Here is a 16,848-nt window from a genome sequence, read left to right on the forward strand (position 1 = left end):
GCTGTCCTTTATAACCACCCTCACCCTTCCTGTGCCCCCACTCCCTGCCCGGCCCCTGGCTACCACTCATCTGCCCTCCATGTCTAAGATTTTGCCATTTCAAAAATGTTCTATAAATGGAACGGTGCAGTCTGTCACCCTTTGGGATTGGCTGTTTTCACTCAGCACACTTCCCTGGAGATTTGTGCAAGTTGCTACATGAATTAAGAGTCTGAACCAGGTGCAATGGCTCACGCCTGTAATCCCAGTAATTGGGAGGCCCAGGAGGGTGGATCACCTGAGGTCAAGAGTTCAAGACCAACCTGGCCAACATGGTGAAACCCCGTCTCTACTAAAAATACAAAAATTAGCCACAAGTGAAGGCATGTGCCTGTAATCCCAGCTACTTGGGAGGCTGAGGCAGGAGAATTGCTTGAACCCGTGGCGGAGGTTGCAATGAGCCACGATCATGCCACCGCACGCCAGCCAGACGACAGAGCAAGACTCCATCTCAAAAAAAATACAATAAAGAAAAAGAAAAAGAAAAAGAGTGTGTCACTTGAGCCAGGAGGTCGAGGCTGCAGTGAGCCGTGATTGTGTCACTGCACTTCAACCTGGGTGACAGAGCAAGGCCCGGTCTCTGAAAAAAAAAAAAAAAAAAAAAAAGTCTGAATACATGTGTAGGCAGAGCCAACAGGATTTGCTGGGGTGGTCAAGCAGCAGTTGGAGATTTGAGCGTGGAGTTCAGGGCTGGAAGCATCCAGCATTGTGTCTCCATGAGGCCGAATGAAGTCACCCGGGAGCAGGAGGCCCAGAGGTCCGAGGTCTGAGTTCACATGGATTAGGCGTCTCCCATGCAGCAGATGCCATCCTGGGCCAAGGGTGCAGCAGCCAATGGGGCAGACGAGCTCCCTGTGTGGCGAGGGGCTGATCAGCTGCAGCGTCAGTGTGGGTGTGGACAAGGGAGCAGGCTCAGGATCTTGTTCCCTTATCGTTTCTGTCTTTGCAGCTGTGGAGGGCTCCAGGGCCTTCTCTGTGTGGAGCCCACAGCGTGGCCCTGGGGTGGAGGGGCTGGATCAGAGCCTTGCAGCAGCCATGAGTGAAATGAGAAGAGTGTAGTGTTTCTCTGAAGGCAAGATGGCCTCTGTCCAGCGTGGACGGCCTGTCTTCTGAGATGTCCTTTGTACATTTAGAATATCAGCTTTGACAGAGGGATGGGGTTGGCAGGTGAGGGGGGTGCAATTGTTTTGTGTGTCCATGCCAGGGACAGGTGACCTGCCCACTCCTTGGCTTGGGTGCAGAAAGGCCTGGAATCCTTGGAGCGACTCCTCCAGCTCCCTTTCCCATCTCCTCCCCTCCAACCCCTTTCCCCAGCTTAGCCACTCATTCCTGCTTCCCTCCCCTTATCTGGCTGCTTCATGTTTGCATCAGGGCCACTAGGCTGTTCATTCGTTTCTTCTTCTTCTTCTTCCACTAGGCTATTCATTCGTTTCTTCTTCTTCTTCTTCCACTAGGCTATTCATTCGTTTCTTCTTCTTCTTCTTCCTTCTTCTTCTTCTCTCTTCTTCTCCTTCCTCCTCCTTCCTCCTTTTTCTCTCTTCTCCTCCTTTCTCCTTCCTCCTTCTTCCTCCCTCCTCCTTCCTCCTTCTTCCTCCTTCCTCCTTCCTTTCTCCTTCCCTCTCCTTCCTCCTCCTTCCTCCTTCTTCCTCCCTCCGCCTTCCTCCTTCTTCCTCCTTCCTCCTTCCTTTCTCCTTCCTCTCCTTCCTCTCCTTCCTCCTCCTTCCTCCTTCTTCCTCCCTCCTCCTTCTCCTCCTTCCTCCTCTTCCTCCCTCCTCCTTCCTCCTTCCTTCTCCTTCCTCCTTCCTCCTCTCCTTCCTCCTTCTCCTCCTTCCTCCTCCTCCTCCTTCCTCCTTCTTCCTCCTTCCTCCTTCCTTTCTCCTTCCCTCTCCTTCCTCCTCCTTCCTCCTTCTTCCTCCCTCCTCCTTCCTCCTTCTTCCTCCTTCTTCCTCCTTCCTCCTTCCTTTCTCCTTCCTTCTCCTTCCTCTCCTTCCTCCTCCTTCCTCCTTCCTCCTCCTTCCTCCTCCTTCCTCCTTCCTCCTTCCTCCTTCTTCCTTCTTCCTTCTTAGACCTCCAAGGACACCCCATGTCTGAGGAAAGGGGGAGATTGAGAAGAGGCTGCCAAGGCCCCCTAGAGGCCTGGAATGGGGGAGAGGGGACACGGGGACAGTCCAGGCCTTGTCTCTGAAGCATGCCCTTCAGCTGCACCTGGGCTGTGCTTCTCCATAGGCAGGGGCACAGCTCTAGGGAAGGAATTTCTCCAGGCTGGCCAGGGGCCTGGAGGAGGCATCTGAGCACCTGTTGGTTCTAGGCTGCCTCTCATTTTGCCCTCAGGGCTTTTTTTTTTGAGACAGAGTCTCACTGTATCACCCAGGCTGGAGTGCAGTGGTGCAATCTCAGCTCACTGCAACCACTACCTCCAGGTTCTTATGCCTCAGCCTCCCGAGTAGCTAGAATTATAGGTGCGCGCCACCGCTCCAGGCTACTTTTTGTATTTTTAGTAGAGATGGAGTTTTGCCATGTTGGCCAGGCTGGTCTTGAACTCCTGAGCTCAAGTGATCCAGCTGCCTCAGCCTCCCAAAGTGCTGGGATTACAGGCATGAGCCACCGCGCCTGGCCAGGGCTTGTTTCTTGAATGGATAACAACTGCCTGCATCAGGAACTGGGCTTTTCTGAGTAGTCTTTGTGCAACCTGACAACATGGTAGGTCAGGTTTGCTTCCCAAAGCTAACTGGTTGGAGTGTAGTGGCGCAGTCTTGGCTCACTGCAACCTCTGCCTCCAGAGTTCAAGCAATTCTCCTGCCTCAGCCTCCCCAGTAACTGAGACTACAGGTGTGTGCCACCATGCCTGGCTATTTTTCATATTTTTAGTAGAGATGGGGTTTCGCCATGTTGGCCAGGCTGGTCTTGAACTCCTGACCTCAAGTGATCCACCTGCCTCGGCCTCCTAAAGTGCTGAAATTATATGCATGAGCCATTACACCCGGCCTAGTTGGTGCTATTTTCAATACTTTTTTGTGCAGCCAACCACCTTCCAGGACGGCCAACAAAACCTTCAAGGATTCTATTGATAATTCAGCATCAAAGTGAGAAATGTATGCCTCTGATGTGACAGTGGTTGGTGGTTGGACTACAGCCAGCTGTCGGTATGGGATAAGGGGACTGATCTGGAGGTTGGACACTGACTGCAGGCATCTGGGCCTAAAGCTGCCTCCTTTGGGGAGGTGGATCTCAGTGTGATGGGGGACCCCGAACCCAGTGAGGCCACTGGGCACAGCTGTTGATTTGTTGCCCTGGACTGCAGGGGACTCTTCCATTTGCTGCTCTGTCCTGCAAGTGGGTCAATCCCAGCTCCAGCCAAATCCATCTGCTCATGTGCCCCCCTCAAATTCTGCCACCGTTCCCACCTCCGCCCTTTGTCCTACGGTGTTTTCTCAGCCAGGAGTGCCAGCGCCATGCTGTCCCTTGTTCCGTGCCCAGGGCTCATCCATGGAGCTTCCCTGGAGTCATGCTTTTGACTGATAGCAGAGGACGAAGAACAGCATCCTGGGCACACAGATCTCAGGTGACAGTTGGAAGTGCTAAGGCAGGGCCCCTTTGTCAAACTTACTAAGAACTTCAGGCCGGGCGCGGTGGCTCACGCCTGTAGTCCCAGCACTTTGAGAGGTCGAGATGGGCGGATCACGAGGTCAGGAGATCGAGACCACCCTAGCTAACACGGTGAAACTCTGTCTCTATTAAAAATACAAAAATTAGCCGGGCGCAGTGGCGGGCGCCTGTGGTCCCAGCTACTCTGGAGGCTGAGGCAGGAGAATGGCATGAACCCGGGAGGTGGAGCTTGCAGTGAGTGGAGATCGCGCCACTGTACTCCAGCCAGGGTGACAGAGCAAGACTCCCTCTCAAAAGAAAAAAAAAAAAGTACTTCAAGACAGGGATAGCAGAGCGGTAGCCCACGCCTGGGCCTGACTGCATGAGTTTGCACACTCCAGAGGCCAACCCGGTCTGTCGTACAAGCATCACGCTGGGAGGTGAGTTCCTAAACCCCACTGAGTCTTAGTTTCCGTGACTATAAAATGGGATCACCATTCATATCCCTGCAGAGGGTTGTAGTGTGCAGTCATCGAGATAGGGTAAGGGGGAGCTGCTATTGTCCTTACTATTGATCATGATTGATGTTCTTTTTTTTTTTTAAAGACAGGCGTCTCGCTCTGTCACCCAGGCTGGAGTGCAGTGGTGCAGTCTCGGCTCACTGCAACCTCCCTTCCCAGGTCCAAGAGATTCTCCTGCCTCAGGCTCCTGCTTAGCTAGGGCTACAGGTGCGTGCCACCACACCTGGCTAATTTTTGTTTTTCTGTATTTTTAGTAGAGACAGGGTTTTACCATGTTGGCCAGGCTGATCTCTACCTCCTGACCTCAGGTAATCTGCCCACCTCAGCCTCTCAAAGTGCCATTATTGATACTATTTAACACAATTGCCATCTGTGTTATTCCCCCGGTACTTTGCATCTGCTGCCTTCTGTGTGCTTTATTTATTTTTAAATGACCTTTTGGCTGGGCGCAGTGGCTCATGCCTGTAATCCCAGCACTTTGGGAGGCCGAGGCAAGCGGATCACTTGAGGTCAGGATTTTGAGACCAGCCTAGCCAACATGGTGAAACCCCATCTCTATTAAAAAGACAAAATTAGCCAGGCATGGTGGTGCATGCCTATAATCCCAGCTACTGCAGAGGCTGAGGCAGCAGAATCGCTTGAACCCTGGAGGCGGAAGTTGCGGTGAGCCAAGGTTGCAATGAGCGGAGATCGTGCCACTGCACTCCAGCCTGGGTGACAGAGCAAGACTCTATCTCAAAATAAATAAATAAATAAATAAAAATAAAGACATACTTGTGTGTCCTATAGAGTCAGTGGCCATGTGAGAGGAGCAAAGCCCAGGCGCCTTGATGCTCAAGTAGGATGACTCTGGCACAAACCATCAATTGAAGGAGGGAGTCAGGACTCTAGGACAGAGGGATGGGGAGGGGCAGGAGGAAAGAGGGGACGTGGCCCATGGACAGCAGAGTTTGTTGGCCAAGTTTGGAGGGACCAGACCCAATCAGGAGCTGGCGCCCCACGGAGCCCTGGTTTTGGAGGGTGCCGTGAACTGACTCCCCGACCTGCTGTCCCTGTGCACGAGCTTGAATTTAGTAGCCAGCAGCTTGGCAAGACTTCTGGGGCCACTCCTCTGCTGGTTTCCATGTTAACACTTTTCCTCCAGCTAAAAGCAGAATCCGTGGGCATCCAGGAACCTTCCAGAGCTGCCCCCTTGGGTCAGCATCACCTTAACAAGATTGCCGCAGCTTGTCCCTGCTGCTGGCTCACCCTGGGCACTGGCTGCGAGCTCTAGCAGCCCCAAGCCCTGTGCTTCTGTCACTAGGGCCTCGGCAGCCTCCCATGTCCACCAGCTGCTGTGGTCACTGGGCCGGCAGAGGCTGGGGCCAAGGCTGAGCTGGACTGGGCAGGAGGATTCAGATGGGAAGGGGCCGGTGTCCGCACGAGCTCTGCAAGGCTGTCCAGCCCAACCCCAAGGGCAGGATTGGACACGCAGGGGCTGCCTACAGAGAAATGGGAGGGGTTCTGCTCACAGCTGTCAGTGTTCTGGAAGACTCAGGGCTCTGGAGCAGACACAGACATTGCAGGCAGGACAGGCTGAGGTACAGCAAGCCCGGAGCCAGGACACAACAGGGTGCCCAGGACCTAGGGGACAGGCCCTGGGGGCCGGCAGTAGTGGGGGCTGCCACCAAGAGCTCGGAAGAGTCCAGTTGAGTCTCCCCTCAGCCTTTGACCAGCTGGGACCCTGGGCACATGGCCTAGCCCTGTTGTCTCCAAGCCCGCTTTCTCATCTGTACAGTGGTATCATCACAGGCCCTCACTCATGGCTCTTGGAAGCACTGGAGGAGACAGTAGGGGAGGGACAGCAGCCACAGGCCATGGTGGTGGCCGCAGGTCAGCAGTCCCTTACCCGTAGGGCTCAGGGTAAGCAGAGGCCTCTCCACTGGCATCCTCTTCAGCCTTATGGAGCCTTGGCCTGGCATTGTGAGCCCGGAGCCACTGCCAGCTTGGATGCCCACAGGGCTCCACAGGTCCTGCAGGCCAGGCGGGAACAGTGGCAAAGCAGACAGCACGTGTCCTGGTTGACGAGGCAGCTCACTGCACCCTGCGGGAATGCGGGCCCACGGTGGCCAGATAGCTCAGTTTTTCTAGAGAAATAGGCACTCAGTGTTTATTTGAACATCCCAGTTCTTCACTGTTGGCAACAAACTCATTTTTAAATTCGTCTGCAAGCTGGATGCTGACCAAAGGTGACCCGTTCGTACTGTCTGAGTGGACCAGATTGAGCTACCCCTGAGGGTCCTGAGGTTGGAGGGCAGATGCTGAAGGGACATCCTGGTTCCTGACTGAGAGCTCACCCCTAGCTCCACACAGCTCCGGGGGTGCCTGTGTGCTGGGACAGTGCTGATGCTGGAGCTGGGCAGGCCTGGGGTCGAACCCCAGCTCTGCCAATTCCCAGCTGAGTGGTTATGGCCAAGTGACTCGCTGAGCCTCAGTTTCCCCTTTTGCAAAGTGGGATGGAGGATCCCTGCCTCCCCCAGCCGCTGTGAGGATGAATGCTCTGTGACCCTGCAGGTCACTTCGTGGGCTGGGCACTCTGTAAATGCTCTGTTCTTGGTCACTGAGGTTGAATTAAGAGAGGCTGGGGCTTGGTTTATGGAGTGAGACTGATCTGTTTTTTCTGTTGGCTTTAAAAAAATTGTAGAATTAGAGCAAAGTTGCTGTGATAGTACAGAGACTCTCTCTGTACCCCTCAGCCAGCTTCTTCTGTTGTTAACATTTTACTGTGTGTGTTGTCACAGCTAAGGAACCAACACTGACACATTATGAACACAGTTGCTTCGGTTTCCCTAAAGTCTTTTTCTGTTCCGGGATCCAATACTACATTCAGTCATCATGTCTCCCCAGCCTGCTCTCCTCTGACAGTTTCTCAGACTTTCTTGTTTTGTTTTGGTTTGGTTTGGTGTTTTTGGTTTTGGGTTTTTGTTGTTGTTGTTATGTTGGAGAGAGGGTCTCGTTCTGTTGCCCAGGCTGGAGTGCAGGCAAGATAATGGCTCACTGTAGCCTTGACCCCCAGAGCTCAGGTGATCCTCCCACCTCAGCCTCTCAAGTACCTAGGACTACAGGTGCATGCCATGCCCAGCTAATTTTTTGGGTTTTGTTTGTAGAGATGGGGTCTCCCTGTGTAGGCCAGGCTGGCCTTGAAATCCTGTGTTCAAGGGATCCTCCTGCCTTGGCCTCCCAAGGTGCTGGGATTGGCCAGGCATGGTGGCTCACTCCTGTAATCCCAGCACTTTGGGAGGCCAAAGTGGGCAGATCACTTGAGGTCAGGTGTTCGAGACCAGCCTGGCCAACATGGTGAAACCCTGTCTCTACTAAAAATACAAAAATTTGCCAGGTGTGGTGGCACGCACCTGTAATCTCAGCTACTGGGGAAACTGAGGTATGAGAATCGCTTAAAGCCGGGAGGCAGAGTTTGCAGTGAGCCAGATCATGCCACTGCAGTCCAGCCTGGGTGACAGAGAGAAACTCCATCTCAAACAAACAAAACAAGAAAACCCACACAAAGTGCTGGGATTACAGGCATGAGCCACCACGCCCAGCCTCAGACTTTCCTTGTTTTTGATGACCTTGACAGTTTTGAGAATATCGGGTAGGTATTTTGAACAATACCCTTTAATTAGGGCCTATCTGATGTTTTTCTCATGCTTAGACCAGGGCTGTGGGTTTGGGGGAGGAAGACCGCAGAGGTAAGGCGCCCTTCTCATCACATCATAGCAGGGATACCTCAACATGGCTCAGCCCTGCTGCTGCTGGATGTGGGTCACCTGGCCGAAGTGATGTTGGCCAGGTTTCTCCACTGTGCAGTTTCTTTCCCCACTTTCCATACCCTGCTCTTTGGAGCGCAGCCCTACTCAAGGGAGGAGGGGCAGACGCAGACAAACAATTTGGAATTGTTTTGGAACGATTTTGAGATTTGCTTCTCCTCCTCATCTGCTTGCTTTTGCATCTAGCAGTTGTCACTTCTTGGGTGATCCTTTCTTTCTTTCCTTTTTTGAGTCAGAGTCTAGCTCTGTTGCCCAGCCTGGAGTGCAGTGGCACAATCACGGCTCACTGCAGCCTCGACCTCCAGGGCTCAAGTGATGCTGTCACCTCAGCCTCCTGAGTAGCTGGGACTACAGGTATGTGCCACCCCGACCAGCTAATGTTTTTGTTTTTGTAGAGGTGGGGGTCTCGCTATGTTGCCTAGGCTGGCCTTGAACTCTTGGACTCAAGAGATCCTCTCACCTTGGCCTCCCAAAGGCCAGGATTGCAGGCTGCCATGCTCAGCCTGATCCTTTGATTTCATTATCTGAACAACCCGGGCTTGAGTCCTGGCTCAGTGCATTTACTCTCTGTGTGACCTGGGTGGCTTGCTATGAACAGAGGGATCATGAGAACAAAAGGATGTGTACATCAGGCTGCATGTGGTGCTTTGAGCAAATAGGTTGGTGTTTTTTCCTACTTGTGACAAGAAGTACTGAGGTGGCCCATTGAGCTGACAGGGTATCTCAGGGAAGTAGTCAGGGACCCAGGCTTCTCCTGGCTGCTGTTCTGCCATCCTTAGCATGTGGCTTTTGTCTTCCTGGTCTCAAGGTAGCTGCGGCACCTCCAGCCTCACTGCCGTGCTCCAGGCAGGACTCAGTGAAGTTGACGGCGTTATCCCTGTTTTGTAGAGGAAGAAAGTGAGGCTGAGGAGGATGAGAAACCCTGCCTTAAAGAGTGCTGTGAGGTTAGAAGTAATGTCACCTGGCGTGTAGTAGGCATGGTTGTTTTCACAGTAGGATGGGCCTCTCTCAAGTTCCCTGGCACTGGGGGTGCCCAGTGCCCTGGGGGATGAAGGTGGGCCTCTGGCAGCAGGCACCTGAGCTCCTCCACTTGGCCAGCCTGAGGCTTCAGGCTCCCAGGGGCTGGCCCAGGTTCTGGTGGGGCTGTGGGTGGCTGGGGCAGACCCTGGACAACCTTGGATCCCAGCCTGTGAGTACAGGTGCAGTGTGTCCGCCCCTCCTTCTGGGGTGGAGGATGCTGGGCCCAGCAGCCCTGTTGACCTGTGCCTCTTGCCTGTTCTGAGCGAGTCAGCACTGGCTGGGGCTGCAGTGGTCACCCAAGAACAGCCAACCACATAAAAGTCAGGCCCGAGGACGGTCACCGAGGCAGGCCTGGCCCTGCAACTGGGTAGCCATGTCTGATGACCTACTACTATTCAGTGCCTGCTTGGTAGGGAGGTATAGGCAAGGGTTTGTCATTCCTGTTCTATTTGGGAGGACAGATTTAATTCAGAGGCAAACTATGGTCTGGGGATCAAATCTGGCCTGCCACTGCTTTTTTTTTTTTTTGAGATGGAGCCCCGCTCTGTTGCCCAGGCTGGAGTGCAGTGGTGCGATCTCAGCTCACTGTAACTTCCGCCTCCTGGTATAAGTGATTCTCCTGCCTCAGGCTCCCAAGTAGCTGGGATTACAGGCACCTGACACCACACCCAGCTAATTTTTGTATTTTTAGTAGAGATGGGGTTTCATCATTTTGGCCAGGCTGGTCTCGAACTCCTGACCTCAGGTGATCTGCCCGCCTTGGCTTCCCAAAGTGCTGGGATTACAGGCATGAGCCACCACACCCAGCCTGCCATTGCTTTTGTAAATAAAGTTTTATTGGCACACAGCCATGCCTTCTGTTTACATATTGTCTCTGGCTGCATTTATACTACCTGGGCAGAGTTGAGTGGTTGTGACCGAGACTGTGGTTTGCAAAGCATAAAATATTTCCTGTCTAGCCCTTTACAGAAAACATTTGCTGAACCTGACCTGAAAACCATGCAGGGTCAGGGATGTGCGATTAGGGCTTCCCAAGAGGGAGATGCGGGTGGGCCAGGACTGGCGAGGGACTGTGGAGGGTTTGTAGAAACAGAGCAGCACAGGGCAAATGGAGGCCCTGAGATGCTGGGTGTGGCTTTAGAGCAGAGCTTGTTCTGACTGGGGGGCTTCAGAAGAGAGGCTGTGAACCCAGCCCGGGCCTGAGGCTTCATCCTGTCACGTGCTGTGACAAACGTTTGAGGTCTTTGTGAGAAAAGGAGCTGCTGGGTGGTATGGATTGCTGGGGCCAACTCTGAGACTTCAGCCAGACGCAGCAGGTCACAGGAACTGTGGGGATCTCAGGGACTGGGGCTCCTCAGCTCAGCCACGAGGGACTGTGGGTCCGGAGCCGCCCGATGGTCTGATTTTCCAAGAGAAACCGGCAGTCTGCTTTTCACGGGAAACCTGATTTTTACATGTTTGAAGTTAATTCCATTTTTACAAAATCACGAAGCAGATCCAGCACACATGCATTTGGTCTGTGCATTGCAGGTTTGGGAACTCAGGTGTGCGGGGTGGACGCAGGGACCTGCGGGGGGTGTGGGGAGACTCAGCTGCGCCCCAGCACTCACTCCCTCCGGCAGAGGCGGGCCTTGGTCTGGGGTAGGCTGGGGAGGAGCTCACAGCCGAGTCGGGTTTCTGTGTCTTGACCTATCCTATCCCAGAGCAGAGAACATTCCTGCCTGCAGCCCGGGAGGAGGGGGTTGGGAGCCGGATTCCGAAGGGTTGGAGGTACCTCGTGGACCCCAGCGGGGACTCATTCCCAGCCGGAGGGCGAGGGGCGGGAGGTGGAGAGCTCTGAAGTCCCCTCTGAGATTTTCAAGGGTGAAAACCCTAGGGTTTCAATTTGCTGCTCCATCCTCAAGGAGCCCTGTAGCGCAATGGGCAAGGGCTGGTCTTGGAGCTGGATAGGCCCAAGTGGACCCCAGCTCCACTGCTGTCTCCCTCCTGGGACCTCTGAGACATAGCGACTCCTCCCTTGCAGGCTGCCATGAGAATCCAAGAAAGAATGGGTGTGAAAGTGGTTTCCGTGGCATGCGGGTGTGCCAGTGAGGGGGTCTGCCTCCGGGGCGTGGTCCTGTCCATCCGCCAGGGGCGTCTGCAGCCTGACAGCCCTGCAGGCATCTGGTTGTTTTCAGCCTCACACACCAGCCCTCACCTGCTGATTCAGGCGGCTGGTTTCAAAGCACTTGCTGCCACCCCTGGGGTTTTTTTATTATTATTATTATTATTATTTTTTTTTTTTTTTTTTGAGACGGAGTCTTGCTCTGTTGCCCAGGCTGGAGTGCAGTGGCCGGATCTCAGCTCACTGCAAGCTCCGCCTCCCGGGTTCACGCTATTCTCCTGCCTCAGCCTCCGGAGTAGCTGGGACTACAGGCGCCCGCCACCTCGCCCGGCTAGTTTTTTGTATTTTTTAGTAGAGACGGGGTTTCACCATGTTAGCCAGGATGGTCTCGATCTCCTGACCTCGTGATCCGCCTGTCTCGGCCTCCCAGAGTGCTGGGATTACAGGCTTGAGCCACCGTGCCCGGCCCTGGGGGTTTATTATTTATTTCAGGCAGGACTCTTAGTTACAAGCAACCCTGGTCAGCCTGGCTTAAAGGAAGAAGAGAATTTTGAGGCTCATGAACAGGAAAAGCCCCAGGGTAATTCCAGTCTTCAGCAAAATAGGGTTCACGTGCTCGAAGTGATATTGGCAGGACTCTGTCTTGCCCCGTCTTCCAACTCTGCATCCCTCTGCACGGGCTTCATTCTCAGGCGGGCCCTTGGTGGGGTGGCAGGAGTGGCCCGTCACCTGAACTCCCAGGAACCTCTGGGGAGAGCATCCCTGTCCCAGTAGCAAGAATCGCAGAGGCCCTGTCACATGCTCACACCTGGACTCACCTCCGTGGGTGGAGGGTGAGCTGCTCACATGGGCTGGGCCTGCTCTTAGCCCCAACCTGAGCTGTGGAGGGGGTGGGGATCTGCTTAGATGGGGAGTTGGGCACAAGGGGATCCCTTAGAAAAATCAAGATGCAGCCGGGCGTGGTGGCTCACCCCTGTAATCCCAATACTTTGGGAGGCCGAGGTGGATAGATCACCTGAGGTCAGGAGTTCAAGACCAGCCTGGCCAACATGGTGAAACCCTGTCTCTACAAATATACAAAAAAATAAGCCGGATGTGGTGGTGGGCGCCTTTAGTAATCCCAGCTACTCGGGAGGCTGAGGCAGGAGACTCGCTTGAACCCGGGAGGCGGAGGCTTCAGTAAGCCGAGATTGCACCATTACATTCCCGCCTGAGTAACAGAGCAAGGCTCTGTCTTGGTCTGAAGAGGAAACACCTGAGCTTCCTGGCTCATGCCCCTCTGCCCCTTGCCTGGCTCATGCCCCTCTGCCCCTGCCTGGCTGACTTCAGCCCCGTTCTCCAAAGAGCTGTGGGTTACTCACCCACGTGTCTCCAGCATGTCCTCCAAGGTGTGAGGCTTGGGCCTGAGTGGATGTGGAGCGGCACCAGCCTCTGCAGCCTTTTGTCTGGTCTTCCAGACCAGTGGCCCTCCTGAAAAGGGAAAGCATGCTTGTTCTCCGTGGAGCCCCTGGGGGCTCCTAGTGATTGACTTTCTTTCTGAGTGCACAGGACGCAGCTGTTCAGTAATCCATTGTGACGTTTGGCCAGACACCGACAGAGCTTGTCTCCCTGCGACCCCCTTGTCCAAATTCAGGGATGACCTTTCCCCTCTGTCACCAGGAGAGATGTGATTATTGGGAGTTCCTTGCATTAGTTCTCTCTAGGTCTAAAGATATGATCACATCTAGAGCTGCCAGCAGCCTCTCACCACTCCTTCTCCTTGGCTTCTTCATAATGATATTGATTTTTCCTCCATTTTTAGAATCCATCTCCTTGAGGGAGGAGACAGAAACTCCATCCCTCTTCATAGAACCATTTCAAAAAGGAACAGAGGTTTGGGATGAGGCCCAGCTGGCCTAGGAGAGGCCGCCTGGCTGGGCTGGACACTGGCTCTGGCCTGGCCTGGTCACTGACCCTTGCCTGGGTCCTCAGGACCAGGAGAAGAAGGGCCGTTTCTTTTCAGATCACAGAACACTCTTTGGCTCCTAGTCATGTGTCAGGATGAGAGGGGTGGGCTTTGAACTCCCATGATTCACTTGAATGTTGCATTTTCTAGATACTATGACAGCCAGTTCTCAGGCCATCCTTAAAAAGAAAGAGGGTGAAATCCTGCACCTGTGGGTACCCACCAGCTGCAGCCCTCTGGCTGGAGATGTATCTTGTGGCTCAGCTCCTGTTTGTGTTCTGATTGCAGTGCCATCAGGGGGACATGTGTCCACTGACCCACAGAGGCAGGGATAGCTCGGGAACGTGCTAGGAGAAGAGGGGCAGGTTGGAATAGGCCTCATCTCCCGAGTCATCCCTGAGCAGGCTGAGCCAAGAGTGGCTGACTGAGCATTGGCTGGGCAGAACATTCCATTTGCCGTGTGTGAGGTTCACCCTTGGCCAAGATGCATCACTTGTCCTGGTTTTCCAGATGTGGAGGTGGTGACGCAGGCTGGGATGAGGTCCCTAGACGTCAGAGCATGTTGCACCTTATGTAAGATCCTTTGATGGCTCCCTTCTGCAACAGGCTCGGTGTGGTATGGTGGGAAGTCAAAGCCCTGGAGCCCAGACGTGATTACCTGGCCACTCTCACTTTCGGGGGACACATGCAACAGCCTCCTCCTGGCTCCACTCTCGCCCCTAGAGTGTATTCTCTCTCCTGCTGTTCCTGAAGCACAGACTTCATCACACACACAGCCTACCACTTACGAGCTTCAAAGGCCCCCAGTGCTCCTGGGATCAAGGTTATAGCTTGGCTTGCAAGAGTGAGCGCAGGTGGCCCTGGCCGGTTTTTTGGCTTCCTCCCCGTCTACATGCTGATCCCCGTGGTCCTACACCCCAGCCACTCAGCGCAGGGTGTTCCCTCAGCCTGGAACACTGGCCCTTGGCACCGCTGTACCCCACTTCTCCTGACTCCTGGTCAGTTGCTGCTGAGGCTGTGAAGGTTCTAGACAGCTCAGCCCCCAAAATTCCCCCAACCCTCTAGGATGAGCTGAGGCCCCATCTGGGTTCCCCAGGCCTTTGTGCCCATCCTGCCATTAGCCCGCATCATAGGGTGGCATTGTTTCTCCTGGTTCATTTGTGTCCCCACTAAGTGAGTGCCATGCCCCATGAAGGCTGGGACGGTTGTCTTGTTCATGGCTGTCTCCTCAGCACACAGGACAGGGCTGGCCTGGTGCCCTGTAAGTCAGTTGCTGGTGGACAAGACAGATGCTTGGAGAATGTGTGACTTTGGGCGGGGCACCTCCTGAGCCTTGATCTCCCCCTCTGCACTGGGGTCATGGTGTCAAGTGCGAGGGAGGGGAGGGGAGGGAAGGGAAGCAGGCAGCACGGGAAGGGGCCTGCAGAGGTGTCTGGCAGTTGGGGAGCTGTCATTGGCCACAGTCTGGAGCCCACATCCCTGCACTGACACCCAGCTTTCAGCTGTAGCCAGAACTGGGTCTCAGCCGGAGTGGGCCGAGGTAGCCAGGAGATGAGACAGTGCAGGGAGCTGGGGGACAGGGTCAGGGGGTGGTGAGAAGGTCCCCTCCCTCTGTCCCCCTTGGCCCTGCATCCTTGCTCATTTCCACCAGCTCCAACCAGGAACAGCAGCCCAGGAGCCCTCTCCTTCCTCTGGTGCAGGCCACGGTCCTTGCAGCCTGGACTCTGCATGAGAATCACCTGGGAGCTGTGAAATGTCCCACACCCAGGCCATGCCCCAGACTAGTGACCTCCGACTCCCTGGTGTGGGCCCTGGGCATCAGTAGTTCATAAAACTCCCAGGAGATTCCAGCACATGGCCAAGTTTGAGAGCCGTCATTCCGGGCGGTTGTTGGTAACCTGGTTTTTTCTGGAGACGCTCGGCAGACTGCAGGAGCCCGCCAGCCAGCGCGCAGTGAGCGGCTCAATGGGAAATCTCCCCTTCCCCGCCTCCCTCCACAAAAATCCTCACCAGAAACAAGGAAGCACTTCTTAAAATGGTTTTGTTTTTTGAAAGAGTAGCATATGCATATGGCAGGAACTCCAGGCAGCACAGATGGGTACACAGTGGAAGAAAAATCAGTCCTGGCCAGGTGCGGTGGCTCACACCTGTCATCCTAGCACTTTGGGAGACTGAGGCGGGCGAGTCACTGGAGGCCAGGCATTTGAGACTAGCCTGGCCAACATGACGAAACCTCATCTCTACTAAAAAATAAAAAATTAAAAAATTAAAAAATTAAAAAAAGCCGGGCGTGGTGGCGCACGCCTATAATCCCAGCTAACTTGGGCGACTGAGGCAGGAGAATCGCTTGAACCCAGGAGGCGAAGGTTGCAGTGAGCCAAGATGGCACCACTGTACTCCAGGCTGGGTGACACAGCAAGACTCTGTCTCAAACTAAAAAAAAAGAAACATCATGTCACCAACCACAGCCACTGTACCCAGGCTCTGGGATGGCCCTGCAGAGCTGTCACGTGTCGGTACAGGTCCCTTTGTCACATGTCTGCCCTTCTCACCTTGCTTTCTTAGTCCTTCTCTGCCAGAACGTATTGATCTGCCTGGCTCTTTTTTTTTTCCCCCGAGACATTGTCTCACTTTGTTGCCTAGGTGGAGTGCAGTGGCACAATCTCGGCTCACTGCAACCTCCGTCTCCCGGGTTCAAGTGATTCTCCTGCCTCTGCCTCCCAAGCAGCTGGGATTACAGGTGTGTGCTACCATGCCTGGCTAATTTCCGTATTTTTAGTAGAGACAGGCTTTGACTATGTTGGCCAGGCTGGCCTCAAACTCCTGACCTCAAGTGATCCGCCCACCTTGGCCCCCGCAAAGTGCTGGGATTACAGTCATAAACCACTGCGCCTGGGCTGCCTGGCTCTTCTTGATGCCTACAGGGTATTCCGTTATGGAGAGGGCATGACATGGATGTCGTGGTCCCTTTGGGTGACCAGCTTTGGCTGTCATAGGCAGTGCTGTTAGAGGAGCTCCGAGTCTTTGGTCATATGTGTGAGTCCTGCGGGATGAACTTGTAGATGGGGAATTCCTGGGTCATGGAACAAGTGGATCCAAATTGCCGATAGAGCACAATTTCTTGTCATTCCAGAAGTCGCCTGCACCAGTCCCCGTGACGTATGAGCTGCCCACACTGTATAGGACGGAGGACTATTTTCCTGTGGACGCCAGGGAGGCACAGCACCACCCCCGCACCTGCCCTCGGCCTTTGTGAGCTTTGGGGTCTTCCCATCAGGAATGCTGGAAAAGTGACATTGTGTACATGCTGCAGCTTGGGGGTTTTTTTCTTTGTATTGCTGTTTATTTTATATTTTAAAAAGATTTTTTTAAATGTCGAGATGGGCTCTCACTATGTTGTCCAGGCTGATCTCAAACTTCTGGGCTCAAGTGATCCACCCGCCTTGGCCTTCCAAAGTGGTGGGATCACGGGCAGCAGCCTCCGCGTCCAGGCTGCTGCCATTTTCAGATTTCCTCCCTGCCTCATGTGAGACTACAGGGTTTGGAGAAGCAGTTGGAACCCACATGTGGTGCCTCCCACGTTAGCCTGCCTGGGGTTCTACAGGGGTCGATAGGCCAGGCCTGGCAGGGCTGATGGACAGTGGGGACTTTCCTTCTCTCCATGATGGCTTTGCAGGGGCTCCATGGTCCTCTCCATGATGGGGTTTTGCACGGGGTGCACTCTGCCACTGTGGTGGGTGGATGGGTGGATGGGTGCTGGTTGTGTTCCCTCTAGACCTCGGTGCCCACAGCCTTGAGGATCCTTCCAATAAAGGTGTCGAGAGCTCA

General features: G+C 54.2%; 1 protein-coding gene across 3 annotated transcripts in view; it reads left to right on the forward strand.

Annotated features, from left to right (window-relative positions):
• The window catches only part of BCAS4 (breast carcinoma amplified sequence 4), an 89,540-nt gene extending 72,692 nt beyond the window's left edge, over positions 1-16,848 (forward strand). For all 3 annotated transcript variants that reach the window (XM_033186730.1, XM_033186732.1, XM_033186731.1), the window contains one exon: positions 16,154-16,848. In XM_033186730.1, coding sequence (XP_033042621.1) covers positions 16,154-16,276 — 123 coding nt within the window. In that variant the 3' untranslated portion in view covers positions 16,277-16,848. The remainder of the gene's footprint in view (positions 1-16,153) is intronic.

The sequence above is a fragment of the Trachypithecus francoisi genome, unplaced genomic scaffold, assembly GCF_009764315.1.
Source record: "Trachypithecus francoisi isolate TF-2019V2 unplaced genomic scaffold, Tfra_2.0 Lachesis_group21, whole genome shotgun sequence".
NCBI lineage: Eukaryota > Metazoa > Chordata > Mammalia > Primates > Cercopithecidae > Trachypithecus > Trachypithecus francoisi.